Source organism: Sinocyclocheilus grahami, unplaced genomic scaffold (assembly GCF_001515645.1).
Source record: "Sinocyclocheilus grahami isolate Dianchi unplaced genomic scaffold, SAMN03320097.WGS_v1.1 scaffold517.1, whole genome shotgun sequence".
NCBI classification, from domain to species: domain Eukaryota; kingdom Metazoa; phylum Chordata; class Actinopteri; order Cypriniformes; family Cyprinidae; genus Sinocyclocheilus; species Sinocyclocheilus grahami.
The window spans coordinates 671,995-689,817 of NW_015505696.1; the positions used below are offsets into that span (position 1 = coordinate 671,995).

Here is a 17,823-nt window from a genome sequence, read left to right on the forward strand (position 1 = left end):
AGCTATATTGGGTTTTCCAATGCTATAAATATTCAATGGTTAACATTAAAACATTTCAGCAAAGCACTCCATGTTCACATTATAAAGGAAGTTGAAATGGCTCTTAGTGCTGAACTGGTTTGATGTTCAGAGAAACTGGATCAGAATGAATCAATGAAACTTCCTCTGCATATTGCCAGAGTGTGTGTGTGTGTCATATCAGTGTGTAGTGCAGAAACATTCGATTCAGATGAAACGTTACCCTGCAAAACTGCACCCAGATCAATAACAGAAGGTTTCAGTCTCTCAGTATGAAGTCGCACACTCCGCTTCTTCACCACTGACACTTAAACACCTGCACAAAAACTACATGACCATCTCTGGTTCAAGCTTCACCTCAATCTCATCTGATTTCCTTCTGTGAGGGAAATAATGTGAAAGACGGCTGTCACATCAGCAAAAAACAGTGTGCCGAGTGACATAACTAAAATCATTTGAATTCTGTCCAATTAAAATCCCTGAAGTGGTACGAAGGCTCTATTATTAAAAGAGTTTGTTCTTAGAAAAGCGAAGCATCTCTTTCTTCACTCTGATGAATGGGTTGTGCTTGTGAAACGACGGTGTTTGGGATGGCTGTGTGTCATAGACGTCTCGATCGATCCTTTTTCTGGAACATCTTCTGGCTTATTGAGAGACACACTCCTTCACTCTTCTCTACTTCCATCAAGCACTTCCTGAAGAGGAAGAAAGAAGTAAAGGCTGTCGACACATCAAAATAATCAATCACGAATGAATCGGTCCAACTAGCATTAGCTGCAGGATTTAAAATGAACAGCTAAATGTTCAATCTGTAGTCATACGGTCAACTCTAAAGGCACATTTTCCTGTTTTTTGGAGTTTGACAGACATTCAACTGTCATATGGAAAAGGCTGCGTTCCACAGAAATAATAAGAGAATACAAGCACGTATCATAACGTAGTCTTACCGTCGTCTCCATTGGTGAGCACCAGCGCCTGTAAGATATCAGACAGAGACACGATGCCTTTCACAACCTCCTGCTCATCCACGATCACTAACCTGTGAACCTGAAAATCATGTTTACATGATCAGAAATTGAGTTACAGTCTTCATCTGCCCAGCCAAGTATTCATGGCAAAATGCACAGCTGAAGGTTTCATTTATCAAAACAATCGGTAACAATTTAGTATAGGGACCAATTCTCACTATTAACTAGTTGCTTGTTAGCATGCCATTTATTAACATATTAGCACTTTTAAAGAACATATTCTGCATGACCATATTCTACATCCTAATCCTACCCAATACCTAAACTTAACAACTACCTTACTAACTATTAATAAGCAGCAAATTAGGAGATTGAGGCAAAAGTCGTAGTTAAAGGTTTGTTAACAGCAAGAATTAGATCTTAAAATAAAGTGTGACCAAACAATCTGAAAACATACGTGTATGTATGTGTGTATAAATATATACTATAATGTTACAAAAGATAAATGATGTTCTTTTGAACTCTCTATTCATCAACTTTTGATTCTATTCTGAACAGAATATCTATATATTCAGGTGTGTGTTCCTCACCTCGGCCTCCACTAGTCGGCTGATAATGGCTTCTAGTGTCTCACTGGCTCGGCAGGTGAGCACACCCTCAAAATACTGCGAGCGATGCTGGAGGGCTTTAGTCACAGTGATGTCCAGGTTATTGTATGTCTTCTCAGCTGCCAGATTCTGTGTGATGCCATGAAAACCAGATTGAAACAAACATATGCAGAGAGATCCAACAAAGAGACTTACACACACGTTATTCAACTAAATGTGTGCCTTATTCATTTTGAAAATATGTTGTTGAATAGTTTACCCAAAAATGTAAATATCTATCCATAATGTTGCTTTCTCTAGTGAGCTGTCTTGTTTGAACCAGGAGAGAAATATGCACAGATCAAGCACAAGCCAAAACAGTTCTAAACTAATATGTGGGTGGATTTTGATGTGAGAGGACAACAAGAGACGGACATTTTCCACTGGAAGCGTTTTTATGAATTACGGACTCGTATTTTGGCAACGGAAGCAACAGTTTGAAGATAAAAACGTCTTGATGGATTTGTTTTTTTTACAAACACACAGCTTTTGGCTTCACAAGACATTAACTGATGGACTGGAGTGGTGTGGGTTACTTGTGAATTATTGTGATGTATTTATCAGCTGTTTGGACTCTCATTCTGACGGCACCCATTCACTGCAGAGCATCCACTGCTGAACAAGTGATGCAATGCTACATTTCTCCAAATCTGATGAAGAAACAAACTCATCTACATCTTGGATCAGAATTTTCATTTTTGGGTGAACTATTCCTTTAAGATTTTAAATTAAGTACATAATGTAAAAAAAAAAAAAAACAAAGATCATGAACTGTAGTGGCTGCATTCACTCAAGCTGATCAATACAACAAACACCAGAGGCTTTAAACACACACCAAGTCCAATCAAAACAGAAACACCATCACACACACATTCAATGATCTAACTCCACCAGCACAGCTCAATGTCCACCGCTCAAGTTAGAAACAACAAACACACAAGATGTCCTGCATCTTCAGTAAACAAGCTACAGATAGTCCAAAATACAGCGGCTAGAGTCCTTACCAGGTCAAGAAAATATGATCATATTACCCCAATTTTACAGTCTCTGCACTGGCTACCTATTAAGTTCCGTATCAGTTACAGAATATTATTACTTGCCAATAAAGCACTTAAGGTAGAAGACTACCTAACTAGTCTTCTACCACGCTACAATCCATCACGCTCTCTAAGGTCACAAAACTCTGGACTTTTGTTAGAACCTAGGATAGCAAAGTCCACTAAAGGAGGTAGAGCTTTTTCGCATTTGGATCCCAAACTCTGGAATAGCCTTCCTGATAACGTTCGGGGTTCAGACACACTCTCTCTGTTTAAATCTAGATTAAAGACACATCTCTTTGGCCAAGCATTCAAATAATGCATCTCATAATATTTTACTGCAGTCATAATCTTTTACTGCAGTTATATCTAATCAAATGCACATTATTATTCATTAGTTTGGGTTAAACAAATCATTTTTGCTTGGTTGGAACAGCAGCTACACTAATTATGTTTGTATTTGTTTCTCTGTCGTTTGCCACGGGATTAACATCCCGTGGTAACTAGGATTCACACAAGCTTCAGTCTGGATCCAGAACACCTGAGAAGAGATGATGCAACCCCTCAGAGGACCTCAGATGATGCCAACCCTGAAACAACATACAGAACTACCACATTTTGCTATAAGTTTGATTGCATCATATAATAATTGCTGTTAATAGCGTTCATCGTCTGTTTGATTACGTCTTTAATCGATTTTTCCGTACATTTCTGCCATATGAACATTAATTGACAGTTACCACTGATAAGCTACCACTAAATATTGTAGAAACTTAATTTGCTGTAAAGTTGCTTTGCAATGATTTGTATCGTGAAAAGCGCTGTACAAATAAACTTGACTTGACTTACTATAACATCAAACTTGGAGTAGATGTCAACCACATGCCCTGTCAGAATAAACGAGAGGGAGAAACCATGAAAATACATCCAATGAGGAGGGAGAAAAAAATCAATGTAATTTATAATATAATTAAAAACATTAATTTCCACTCACCATTTTCATCAACCACAGGAAGGGCAGAAACTCTCTGATCCACGAAGATGCCGAGCGCGGCGTAGAGCGGCGTATCCGAGTGAACCACTGCGATGTTGTGAAACGTCCCGATGTTCAACTCCTCCAGAGTTTGAGACAGAAACCCAGGCTTGGGCATCTCAGATATCTGGGAGAGAACAATAACTTAAACATGAAGATAGTGTTTCTAGAAAGAAAACAATATTCCAAGTTGTGCCAATAGAAGAGTAAAGGGGAAATTTAGCAATAATTGCTTAAAAAGTTGTGACAGAATTACAGTAACCACTCTGTGACACACCATTACCAAATAAATGACTGTCTATACTTAATTGAATGAAGCCCAGGAAACATTCAGTGAGTATTTACAGGGCAGGAAACTTACAAAGAGTTTCAGGAATTTGAGGATCCTCTTGTGTGTCAGGATGTAGAGTGTGTTTCCGGTTAGAGGATCAATGACGGGTAATCTGTGGATCTTATGCTTCAGTAGAGATGAAACTGCATCATATAAGCTGAGACAGAGAGAAAAACATCAGACGTCATCGCAACTCTCCAACAAAACCCATTCAATCTGCACTCTTACAAACTCTTACCTGGCATTGGGCGATATGCTGACGAGAGGTTTGAAGGAATCTTGTAAGTAGACCTCTATAAGAAAATGAACAGATCAGTCATAGGCTGACATATCAGAGAGTAAACATCATGAACATCATTCCCACCTCTCCATGTTTCTATTTTGTGCTCTTCTAACTCATATATCTGCACCTAAAACACACAAAAGCATGAACTCTTTAAACATTCATCAGAAAACCTGATTAAAAACTTCAATGGAAAAAGCAGACTTACCAGAGGAGACTTGTAATAGCGATGAAGTATATTGATGAAATCTGTGATGGTCAGCATACCTAAAATAGAAAATGCAGCTGTCCCTTTAAAACCGAATGCACAGCTGCAATGGATGCAATGTACTAATACACGTTCTCCTTGCTGTTTACGCTCACTTAAGACGTAATCAAAGGTGTTTACGTGAACACGTGCAGCAAGTGTATGTTAGCTTATGTCCCGCCGGTTCATATGTGCGCATCTAACCTCCGAACCACGCAGCAGATTCCTTCTGAATGAATCTCTTCCCAAATTGTCCCTCCCTAACATCTTCGTCTCGTTTTTATTCATTGACGAAAATGTCAATAGATTTACATCATAGTTTTTGTCGTTCAAAAATAGTTTTAGTTCATTATTGTCGTATGCGAAAAAAATGTTGACGACGAAAATTATTCGTCATGAAATTAACACTGATATATACACACATATACTGTATATATATATATATATATATATTGTATAGTCACAAATAATAACAATAAATTAAAATTTACCAAAAAAAAAAGTTTGCTTACCAACAAAGCATTGCTTCGTGCTGTCCCAGAGAGGCGCTGCTCTCACCCCATTAGACACTAGAGCAAAGAACGCCTTCTTCACCTGGTAACCATACAATCATAAATTAAGCAGCAGGCACTCAAACAGCTTAAATGTCATGATTGTTGACACAAAGTACAGAGCAAATATATCCAACCCCTAAAGTCAACATGAAATCAATACTGACCACATTTCTTCATGCATGTGCCTGGTCCTAATATCAATTACTCATATCATTCCAAATATTGTGGGTGTGTGTTTATCAAAATGTAATACTGTGTTCTTTCTCTTAAACAATTTACCTTTCCTGCTAACATCACTTGTTATATAAATAATGTTTAAAAAATAGTCAAAATGCTATTTAGCCATGGTTTTAGCAAATGCACATTCAGTCTAGCTTTATTATGGAGTGGAACGGACACTTTACATATCTAATTAATTATAGGAATGGTTCATCCAAACATGAAAATGTCCTCACCTTCAGGCCATCCAAGATGTAGATGAGTTTGTTTCTTCGTGGGATCAGATTTGGAGAAATGTAGCATTGCATCATTTGCTCACCAATGGATCCTCTGCAGTGAATGGGTGCCGTCAGAATGAGAGTCCAAACAGCTGATGATATCTTGATTGACTTGTTTCTTACAAACATGCAGCTTTTGGTTTTATGAGATGTTAACTGATGGACTGGAGTGGTGTGGATTATTGTGATGTTTTTATCAGCTGTTTGGACTCTCGTTCTGACGGCACCCATTCACTGCAGAGCATACATTGCTGAGACACTGATGCAATGCTACATTTCTCCAAATCTGTTCCAATGAAGAAACAAACTCATCTACATATTGGATGACCTGAGGGTGAGCACATTTTCATCAAGCTTTCATTTTTGGGTGAACAGTTGCTTTAATAATAAGTAAAATCAAGTTTGCCTTTTTTCACACAGAAATGTGAAAATATTATGGAAATGCATGGGTTGTAATCAAGGTTGCACAAGTAACAACATTTGTTTTCTTCCGAGTACCCACCTGTAGAGAAGTGTCGAAAACCACCAACTTTGAGCTGGTGGGCACCAGGTCATAGCAGCGGTGGGACTTCATGAAGCGGGTGTACACATTATACTCAGGATCTGGTTTGAAAGAGAGGGAAAAACCAAACCTGAAAAAAAGTATAGTCTAAAACATGAAATCACGAGCATTAAAAACAACCAATGAAAATATGAGAGAAAACGTGTCAGAGAACAAAGTGTCACAGGATACTTTTGCTGTCACTTTAGTCTCAGATTTCACTCCAAACACTGAAGTCAAAGCCCTGCTCGGCTCTGCTTTCATACCTCGCACATGAGCTGCAGGTGATCGCAGGACTACAGTATCATCTTTATTTATTCACATTCTTACCCTCTATGTGCGCCTCCTTTTTACCATCCAACTCATCTAGAACAGCAGGAACCTGAAAAACAGATGTCAATGTGTGAACAAAGCTCGTTTTTGTTTTTTTACTTAAAAATGTTAACCCTGTAAATCCTGACAAATGAATTAATTGTTTTTTAAAAAATCACATTTTTAAAGAGAAGTTTATTGAACCTTTAGACAACATGTAACAAAACTCCTCAAAAGCCTGATGATCATATTTGATGCTAACAGATTTTTCAAAGAAATTATGCATGTACTGTATACTCAAGCGAAGTTGCTTCGGTCCGGTAAGTGTTCATTTTGAAATGGCAGTATCAACGTTATTTTTATGCTTACTATATAAAAATCAGTAAAGATTTCACAGCAAAAAGACACTGAACAACCTGAAGCTGGACTTTGTACAATGATACTAAAAGGCCTTTTCCTTGCTAAAAAAAAAAAAAAGTATAAACTATCAATCAGACGACAGAAGGCATGTAGTAGATTTAGTTTTTTTGATCATGTTGATCATTTAGAGGCCTCTAAAAATTGTATATCAAATATAACACAGTAGAGTTAGGAGAGAGTTAACAATAAGTTAAATCCGAGTTGTTATTCTAAACTGACCAAAGGCTAGAATGTGTCTAGTAAATACATATTAGCCAGACGAGTTAACAGCAGGACAGTTCTGCTTGCGTTAACCCTCCTGTTCTGTGCACATTTCAACCATGTTTTTAATGCGTGTGGTCAAACTGAGCCCAAATACTCAATATGTCAATAAATTACTCAAATTGATAATATAATTTATTTTTATTTACCGGTACACTTTACACTTTACCTACCCGATATTTTAAATACATTTTTAGGACAAAACATAACTTTTAGTTTTTTATATATTTTATTTATTTATTTGCTTCATTTACAAAAAAAACCCCATTGTTCTCAGTTTCTGAGATTTGCTGCTTTCACAGAGAATGAGTCAATGTCTCTATGAGGAAAACAGCTCGTTTTATGTTTTTGCAAATGTAAAAATGCAGAAAGCTTTGTGTGAGGAGTAGGGTTTGGGGAATGAAAACACAGTTAGTACAGTATAACAATTATTATGGAAATATTCTCCATATAATATAGAACAATACTTTTTGACAGATGCTTGTACAAATGTGTGTACAGTGTTTGCGAGCACATTATTGTATGAAATAGTATAAAGGTATATGAAACTCTGAAAAGGACAAAATTTGGCTTTCATATGCAGAACAACAATAATAAAATGTAAACTTAAGTCAAGGCATAAATGATATTTACTCAGATATTTTGTCATGAGAGGCAATCATGAGAGAGATAAAACCCAACAGATATTTATTCTGCATTTAATGTTTACTCCTTTTTCTTTTTTTTTCACCAAAAACAAAAGTGAAGGGTTCAAAATGACAGCAGACATCTCCTAATGGGTCAAAATGTGCACCGCCACTTTAAAACCCCAATCTTTGTAACCCAAGATTCATGTTTATGAACGCGTCTAATACATTTAGCAAAAGTATATATATTTTTTTTTTTAAGTCAAAGTTGCTTTTTGACCCCAGACATCACAGGAGGGTTAAGGTATTCAGGTTCTTATACATTAATACACTCTTCTTGTTTTTACTCCATAGCTTCAGAGCTCGAGCTGTATGTTCCTCTGAGAGCAATAACTGAGAAAGCTGACAGAACTTAGCTCCAATATTATGTTAAGATAAACACTGATAATAAGATAAACACAGCAGAAAATACAGCACTACTAGTGTAACAGAAAACGGACACCATACTAGAGTAACAAGAGCAAACTAACGAAGTAGTTACTAACTTAGAGTAGCAGCAGTAAATCTGAGCGATATTATAGTAATAATAATAAACTCAGTGCTAGTTTAACTGCCCTAAACTAGCAGCACAGCACTAACGCAACTATAACTGGCTTCATATGAATGGAAAATACTACACGACACATGCAGGAGCCCTACTAATAACACTTAGGCTCTATCTCAACATTTTTACCGATATTAGTTATTTCGCATATTTGAACACAGTGATAGATAAACAAACAAACAAACAAACCGCCGCTAGTTTAATTTCTCTCGTCTGTCAGATCAACTGTCTCAGTTTAAACTCGCTCTACTTACACACTCCATGATCCATTCACGGTCTGAAGACGCCGGTGCTGTTTACTTCAGATTCGGAGTGCGCAAATGTACTTTAATTCGGTCCCCGAGAGCTAAAATGATGTTTAATTCGCTGAGGGTCCGGCGACTCGCTCGCTTCGAGGATGAGGAAGACCGCCGCGGAGGCCGCGACCGGATGTGACGCCACACACGTCTGCGCGCGTCTCCATAATAACAACAACACACTTTATTTTATTTATTTATTTTTTATGTAATTTTTATATTCATAATGTCATCCAATGTTACATTAATTGTTGAATGTTGTTTACACTTGCAATAAAAATTATTAATAATAATAATAATAATAACAACACACCGATTGTCTTACGCTATGCTCTGTTTGTTATTTGCTCTATTTTCATTAATAAAAAAAATAAATAATAATAATAACAACAACTTTCTGGACTTTTATAAAGCGTTCGATACAACTGAACATGAATTCTTATTTAAAACTATAACGCTTTTTGGATTCGGAAATACATTTTTGAATGTAGTTGAAATGTTTTACAGTGATATGAATAGTTTTTCTTTAAAGGATACTATTGTGTACTATGAAAACAATGATAACAAAGGTCTTGAATACATTGTTAATTTATTCATATTGCTGGCAAAATTTTATATACATAAACAAAAATGCTTAAATTCATCCCCAATATTTAAGGTATTTTTAGTGGAATTTGATTGTTTTATATCATCTCTGAAATTGTTAACAAACAAAAAGTCATTAACATGTCTAAAATATTATGACATTATTTTCAGCTCCCGTTACTAATTAATGTCACACTTTGTATAGCACTGACTGCCTTATGCTAAGCTCTGTTTGTTATTTGTTCTATTTTCATTAATAAATAATAAAAATAATAATAATATTAATAACAACAACATTAAATTCCTTTGTAAATGCTTAGGCATGAAAGTTTACTTTTCTGAAAAAGATGTATTTTTTATTTTAATAGACAAAGATTACCACCAAATGTGGCCTTTATTGTTCATCTTTGTTTGATTATGGGCAAATGCCATATACATAAACAGAAATGGGCTAAAGGAAAACCCAACTTTTTGTTATTTCAGATAGATATGAAAAATTATATTGAGTTACTACTTGGGTTGAAAAACAGTAAAGCAAAACGCACCTGGTCTCTTTGTGAAGCTTTTCTGTTATTTATATGATGATCTCATACCTGTTCTTTTTTCTGTTTAGTTTTTTTTTATTATTATTATTATTTATTTTTTTTACCTGCATTATTATTTATATAATACTGTATATTTTCTATTTCTTTTTTGTAGTTTATATTTGTTCAGTACCTTTATATTATATGTTGGAAATAAAACAAAACAAAACAATAAACAATAAATAATCAGTCCTGCTAATAAACTGTTTTTACATTAAATTAAATAGTAATTATATAACAACACAATTGTGTCTTTGAGCTCAGCTCATGAAAAATGAGGGCAAAAACAAAAGTGTTGCTTTTATAATTTTGTTCAGTATATATAAAATCAATCAATGGCAATAACGGTTATTAAACCTAACTAGTAAACTAGTAAATATATATATATATATACTGTATATAGCAAGTTGTCAATTAAAATGGTCTTGAAGTTTATCAACACATATTTGCAGAAAAGTTTCTCTGAAGTTTTTGTGGATTTATTCAATACATTTCTAAATCTTCCAGTCAGATGAAATCTTATATCTGCTCTTGATTTTCAGATCTTTAATGAGCTGGTTATTTTGGACTGATCACACATGTTTGTCCTGTTTTTAGGTGTTTGGGCAAACGCCTCTCTACATGCTCAAAGAGAACAAGTGGTTAATGTGGCCAAATGTGACCTTTGCTCAGGTAGAATATTAACCAGGGTACAATAGCTGTTGGCCAAAACATTTAATATCTGTAAATATATTTACTGTCGGGTAAACACTGGAGCATTTCTTAAATGGTTAGAGACGCATCAGATCAACAAACTGAGCTCTATTCTCTGCACAGAGATTCTCGACTTTGTATCCTCTAAATCCACAGCTAATCTTACACATAATCTCACATGACAATTTTTTGTGGATATATTATCTCTTCTTTATGTCTGGTGTGTTTCGCATTAAAGGAATAGTTCACCTACACTCTTAAAAATAAAGGTGCTTCACGATGCCATAGAAGAACCTTGTTGTCTAAATGGTTCCATAAAGAACCTTTAACATCTGAAGAACCTTTCTGTTTCACAAAAGCTTCTTTGTGGCGAAAGAAGGTTCTTCAGATTACAAAAAGTTAAGAAAGAGATGGTTCTTTAAAGAACCTTTGACTGAATGCTTCTTTGTGGAACCAAAAATGGTTCTTCTATGGCATCGCTGTGAAGAACCTTTTGAAGCACCTTTATTTTTAAGTGTGTAAAAATGAAAATTTGATGAAAATGTCCTCACCCCTTCAACATCTGAAGAACCTTTCTGTTTCACAAAAGCTTCTTTGTGGCGAAAGAAGGTTCTTCAGATTACAAAAAGTTAAGAAAGAGATGGTTCTTTAAAGAACCTTTGACTGAATGCTTCTTTGTGGAACCAGAAATGGTTCTTCTATGGCATCGCTTGAAGAACCTTTTGAAGCACCTTTATTTTTAAGAGTGTAAAAATGAAAATTTGATGAAAATGTCCTCTCTCTCAGGTCATCCAAAATGTAGGTGAGTTTGTTTCTTCATCAGATTTGGAGAAATGTAGCATTGCATCACTTCCTCAGCAATGGATGCTCTGCAGTGAATGGGTGCCGTCAGAATGAGAGTCCAAACAGCTGATAAAAACATCACAATAATCCACAAGTAGTCCACAGCACTCCAGTCCATCAGTTAACATCTGGAGAATTGAAAATCTGCATATTTGTAATAAACAAATCCATAATTTTTAACTTCAAACCGTTGCTTCTGGCCAAAATACGAGTCCTCTATCCACAAATCTGGTTTCTCCAGGGAGAAAGTCATCTAATCTGAATCAGGAAAGAAATCTGCACAGATCAAGAACCGTTTATGAGAGAAAACAGTCCAAAACAGTTCAACAAATATGTGGATTTTAATGTGAGAAACAACAGGGGATGGACTTTTTCACTGGATGAAGCGTGATTTTGGATTATGGGCTTGCATTTTAGCTGGACAAAAGTCATACAGGATAGGAGTAATTAATAACCGAAGCCTCTTTTTTGGGTGAACGAACCTTTTAAATCTTTGGTGTTCTCACTGCTGCCTCTAGATGACAGTGTAACATTAGCAGAGTCTCCATTAGTTCTGCTGAAGCCACACATCTGCTCTTTTCATGTGATTAAACAAGAGCATGTGAATTTAAGATGTGCACATACGTGATTAACATGTGAAATTGAATGTGAGGGATGGAAAAGACTGAACACATTTCAGAAGTGCAAAATAAAAATATATTTTTAGATGAATTGGTTCGACATGTTCAGAGGTGTTTGTGTGCATCTCTGCTTCTTTTTATTTTTTCACAAAACTGTTCCCTTGCCCATCACTCAATATATGTTGACACCATCACATAGATATTATGTCATAAAATATTATGTCACATATTTATCTAAATATGAACAAATCTGAACATACAGGATGCGTTTAACTGATTTTCACTTCAATCAACTATCTCATGTTGCCAGCTGACAACGTTGAGAAAATATATACCAAAAACATATTTTGCACATTAAAAACCATTTTGTTGTTCTGGTGTTAAAACAACCTATACTCAAAAACAAAAACAAAATCCTAAACAATTTTCTTAACAATTTGTGATGAAGAAAATAGCAAATGACAAAAAATCTGAGCACAATTACATTATAAATATCACCAATATCATAAAGAATAATTAAATAAATTACCAGTATACCTGTGTGATCTTGCTGATCTCATAGCTTTTGAAAAATGGAAAAAGGTAAAGAAAAGAAGACCATCGTTAAAAAATGATATTTTTTCAAATAATGAAGGGTAAAATTTGGCCCATTTGAAAAGAAATGAATGCAGTTTAGTACTGATCATTCCCTCTATTGTACAGAAATCATGATTACATCTACAACATGTTCCTTTATATTAAAAATGAGGTAGCAGCCTTTAATTACTTACCATGAACTTTCTTTATTGTATAAAAATATAATATCATATTAGTATGCAGGGCAATGTTTTACATATCAAAAAATTAATTTACACTGGTAATTTGAATTCAACTTTCTGTAAGGCGGGATAAGTAGGACAGGTCAGTGGAGGATCGTGTGTGTGTGTGTGTGTGTGTGGAGGTTCATTCTGAAATTACTCTATTGTGAAACACTACAAAAGCAATTATAATGAAGTGAGAGTGTTTTCTGTCCTTCACCGTCAGTGACACTGCGGCTCTGCACGGAGGAGAAAACAATGAAAGAACATATGCAGGCCATATTTCATGCCAAAATCAAAATTACTACATGTATTATTCATATTTTGCTTAAACATAATTTAATGGGTAAATCTCATCATTCGCATTCATGTAACATGAAAAACGTGCAGATTGAACATTATTTACATTTACATTTAGTCATTTAGCAGACGCTTTTATCCAAAGCGACTTACAATTGGGGGATACATAAAGCGATTCTTCTTAAAGAGGCAAACAGACACAAGAAGTGGTTGTAATACCAAGTTCTTAGACATTGTTCAAATAAGTACAAGCTAGAAAGAGAAAAAATAAATAAAGAGAGAGACTTTTTATTTATTTATTTATTTATTTTTTTTATGATGAAGTCAAGTAGCTTCGAAAGAGATGAGTTTTCAGCTGTCGCTTGAAAATTGTCAGGGATTCAGCATTCCGGATAGGGGTGGGAAGATCGTTCCAGCAGCCAGGAGTGGTGAAATACTATTTAAAATGTATTTATACAACATAGCAGTATTTGTTTTATGCTGATTGACATAAAAAATTGACAGAATGATTCAAATATTCATATACCATGAAAGTTAACAGAATTCATCACTGGAGCAAATTTAGTATTTCAGAATTACATGTGTTTGAATATTGAATTCAACATTTAATAACCAGAAATGACATACATTTCAATAGGTCACATACTTTGCTATCTTGCCTATATGTCGTTTGTTTAATATGATTGTTCTGATATGTTAATTGTTGAATAAATAAATTATATTTAACATTTTCAAAATGAATAGAAATTGTGGGGACAGTTGTTATACTATTTAATTGCTGCATATATATTTTTTTATGTTTATTTTATTTTTTTTGATTGTGTGCAAGTAAAGTGAAAAGTGAAAGTGACGTGACATGTGGCCAAGTATGGTGACCCATACTCGGAATTAGTGCTCTGCATTTATCCCATCCAAAGTGCACACACACAGCAGTGAACACACACCCGGAGCAGTGGGAGCAGTAACTGCTCGGCAAGTCTTACTAACTTACTAACTTACTAACTAAGATAAGTGTCCAAGTCTACTGAAAAACATGGTACTGCGTGATTACCAAAATCAATTACCATGGTATTTACACAGTAGACCACTCTAAAATGGTTAAAAAACATGGCATTATCTTAACCAAACTTTAATATGTACCATGGTACTGAATGATTATCATATCCATATACCATGCTATTTACTTCAAACTTCAAAGAATACCATATTTTATCAGGGTACAGAAAACATGATATTAACATGGTGAAAAAAGGTTAATAACAAGGTCAAAGTAACTGAGGGTCTATATTCATTTCATGATTCAAGCAATTTATTTATAGCTGTCTGTGTATTTAACTGCAATAGGATAACGTTTTAAAACCACTTCAACTTTTCACTATTCACTATTAAAGTATATTTTGCTGTAATCAATTGTGTTTGATTGCCATGTTTAATTTTTGTGCCCCTCACCAGACTGCTATAGGTCTCTTTGGATGATTCTGTCGAAATCTCATTTCATAAGGATCAAACATTTCATATTCAGATCAAACAATCTCTGATCCTGGACATCAGCAGCACTGAAACTCACTGTGGGATGAGAGTTGCTCTTCACACACACACGCACGCACGCACGCACGCACGTCTGCAGTTCAGAGGGATTTTACTCTGCACTGAGTTTATACCTTTAACAGGAAATCACAGTCAAATGATCATTTACTGACTTTAACATAAATCAAAAAGACACTTTAAATGTAACAGCTCATTTGTACATTTTCAGGCTTTATTTTATTGAAAAAAATATTAAAACTCACCATTTTAAATCATATTAATACTGATAATTATACTTTGTCTTGAGCGTAGATGTTCATTTTGTCAGCTTCTACAATGAAAAACTGACAATTTGCAAAAACATAAAATAAAATCAAAATATTTAGGCATAATAAATATATTTATTTCATTTTCTTTTCTAACAAAGTATTTTTTCTTGCTAATATTGATTTATTAATAATACTTTTCTTTCCTTATTATAACTTTCCATCTTCCCTTTTATATTGCCTTTATTTTTTATTGATAATTTATGACAGATGCACAAACATAACTTCCAACAAATGTGAATAAAATAGCAAAACGAAAATCACAGTGACATGATATTGGAGGGAAATCAACGTCAAAGACATCAGCATTATCAGTGAATTCTGTTATGTTTTGTGGTGTTGCTCGGTTTGTGTCACTGCCAAGTAAAACTTTTAAGTTTTAAATGTCTTAAAGTAATGGTTTGAAGTTAATAATGGATTTGTTTCTTACAAACATGCAGATTTTGTCTTCTCCAGATGTTAACTGCTGGACTGGAGTGCTGTGGATTACTTGTGGATTATTGTGATGTTTTTATCAACTGTTTGGACTCTCGTTCTGACGGCACCCATTCACTGCAGAGCATCCATTGCTGAGCAAGTGATGCAATGCTACATTTCTCCAAATCTGATGAAGAAACAATCTCATCCTAATCTTGGATGATCTGAGGATGAGGACAATTTCAGCAAATGTCCATTTTTGGTGAACTATTCCTTTAACTATCATCGTGTTCAACTAACCCCAGAGTCTCACTTATCTTGTCTTTAAATACAGCAAAGGTAATACAAAGTCCAGATTGACACTGTGATTTGTCCATGTGTCCACTGCTGAAACGAGACATCACAGCATCATCTGCATCTGTCTGCCGACATGCCTAACGAGTCTTTCATCCGACAGCTCGACTTACTGTATCTGGTTAACAGCTGCCTGACATACTGTATGTGACGCCTTTACATCACTATTCTCCAAGGATTCCAGAATTCTTCACACAAGCAACATCTCTGCATCTCACTGTGGAATATTAGTGAGACTCTAAAGTGAGTTTTCCAGGGAAGTCTGTCATTCTGCCGGTTTGTGTTACAAATAAAATCTGTAATAATCTTTCAAACAAGCAGAAACAAACATAATATATGGATGACAATAAATAAACTAAATGATTAATGAAGTGAGATTTATTAATGTGACTTTCTAAAGATGAATTTGCATGTACTGTTATTTAAAAGTCACTGCAAAAATGTCTCAGACATTAAAGTCAGTTCTGAGAAAATCTCCTTTTATTACGTAATGGGGAAATAAAATGAAGTGTCCAAATATTTTATATTATATTATATTATATTATATTATATGGGGGATTTCCCCCAAAATCTAATTATCATTACTCTAATATGCATATATATATATATATATATATAGTATTTAAATTGTACTATATTGTAAAACATATTTATAGATCATGGTAGTATTTTTTTGTAAAGTCTTTAATTTAAAACTTTGGATGCATGAATTCATCTTAATCAGTCATATATTTATTATACTTTTCAAATTTCATTTTCATTGTAGTTTATGTTTGCTTTTGTCATTTTATTATTATTATTATTATTATTTTCAGTTTTAGTTTTTGTACTTAAAACTTATTTTATTTCATTCAGTAGCCAAAGCAACATTGCAATATTTTATTATTAGTACAAATTTTTTTTGTATTTTATTTCAGTTTTATTCGAATGAACAGAAGCGATTTTTATAGTTTTAGTTTTAGCTCATAACGTTTCTCTCACATTAGCAGCGTGAGGCATGATATTTTGTCACATCAGGACACAGCGGGTCCGGTGGCCCTCAGGAACCTCCAGCTATCTGTCACCCTACACACACACACACACACACACACAGACCAGCACTCAGCAATACACTACATTTACCCACAACCACTAAACGAAACTGCCTGCAATTCACTCTAACTAGAGCTGAGCAGTGCTAATGTTGGCGGGCGCAGGAGGCTGTTGGCCGTGTGAAGTCGTTGTTTACGGCCGGTGCGGCACTGCAAGCAGCTGTGGGTGAAGAAGATGCTCAGATTTGCTTTCACACAGCCAGAGGCGCATCAGAGAGCAAGACGCGATGTCAGACATGCCTTCGTCACGTCACCGCCAGCTCGTGGAGAAGCGCCACAGGAGCACGCGGTTAAGAATAGCAGAAGTCATGTCGCATCACATGCAAGGGCTCCGCGTGTTTCGGGGGCTGTTTCGCTGCGTCTCCCCCTCCTGCAGTGATTATCTGCTGCCGTTTGCATGCTGTCACTCTTCCTCGGCTCTGCGCGGGAGCTTTGGCCCTCAGGTTGACAGAATCCCGCGGAGGGGCCTGATTGCGGACCCTTTATTAAAGTGATTCTGTTACAGCGCTGGCAGTGCGTTACAGCTGTGCTGTTCCCCGCGGACTGTGTGCTTATTGTGCAGTGGAAACATCTCTTCTTGTTTCATATCTGTCGTTTTGGTTTATTGACTAAATTAAAGTAAAAACCCACCTATATGTGTATGCACGCAAAGGTTGCTCCAAAATGTACAGCATGAATATGCTGCCTTTTTGCTCACGTTTTAAGGGACCAAATGCATTGAAGCTTATATTGCAAAACCTAAACACAGTGTGTAGCCTAGTCAAGCGAGTATAAGTGCATACCATTCAAAAGTTTTGAAAGAAACAGTAATATTGTGAAATATTATTACAATTTCAAATAACTTCTATTGTAATATATTGTGAATTGTAATTCATTCCTGTGATGCACAGCTGTATTTTCAGCATCATTCCTCCAGTCTTCAGTGTCACATGATCCTTCAGAAATCAGTATAATATGCTGATTTACTGATTAAGATGAAAATTCGGTCATCATTTCTCTCCCTCGTGTCAT

General features: G+C 35.3%; 1 protein-coding gene across 1 annotated transcript; it reads right to left on the bottom strand.

Annotated features, from left to right (window-relative positions):
- Positions 1 to 12: 12 nt before the first annotated feature.
- On the bottom strand, positions 13 to 8,819 carry LOC107554882 (5'-AMP-activated protein kinase subunit gamma-1-like). Its single transcript, XM_016237521.1, has 13 exons — positions 8,634 to 8,819; positions 6,487 to 6,538; positions 6,118 to 6,218; positions 5,077 to 5,158; positions 4,526 to 4,584; positions 4,399 to 4,444; positions 4,273 to 4,327; positions 4,065 to 4,191; positions 3,665 to 3,830; positions 3,520 to 3,557; positions 1,577 to 1,723; positions 966 to 1,065; positions 13 to 713 (listed from the first exon to the last, which is right to left on the bottom strand). The coding sequence occupies exons 1-13, from the start codon at positions 8,640 to 8,642 to the stop codon at positions 703 to 705; spliced, it is 993 nt and encodes a 330-aa protein (XP_016093007.1). The 5' UTR covers positions 8,643 to 8,819; the 3' UTR covers positions 13 to 702.
- Between the last annotated feature and the right edge of the window lie 9,004 nt (positions 8,820 to 17,823).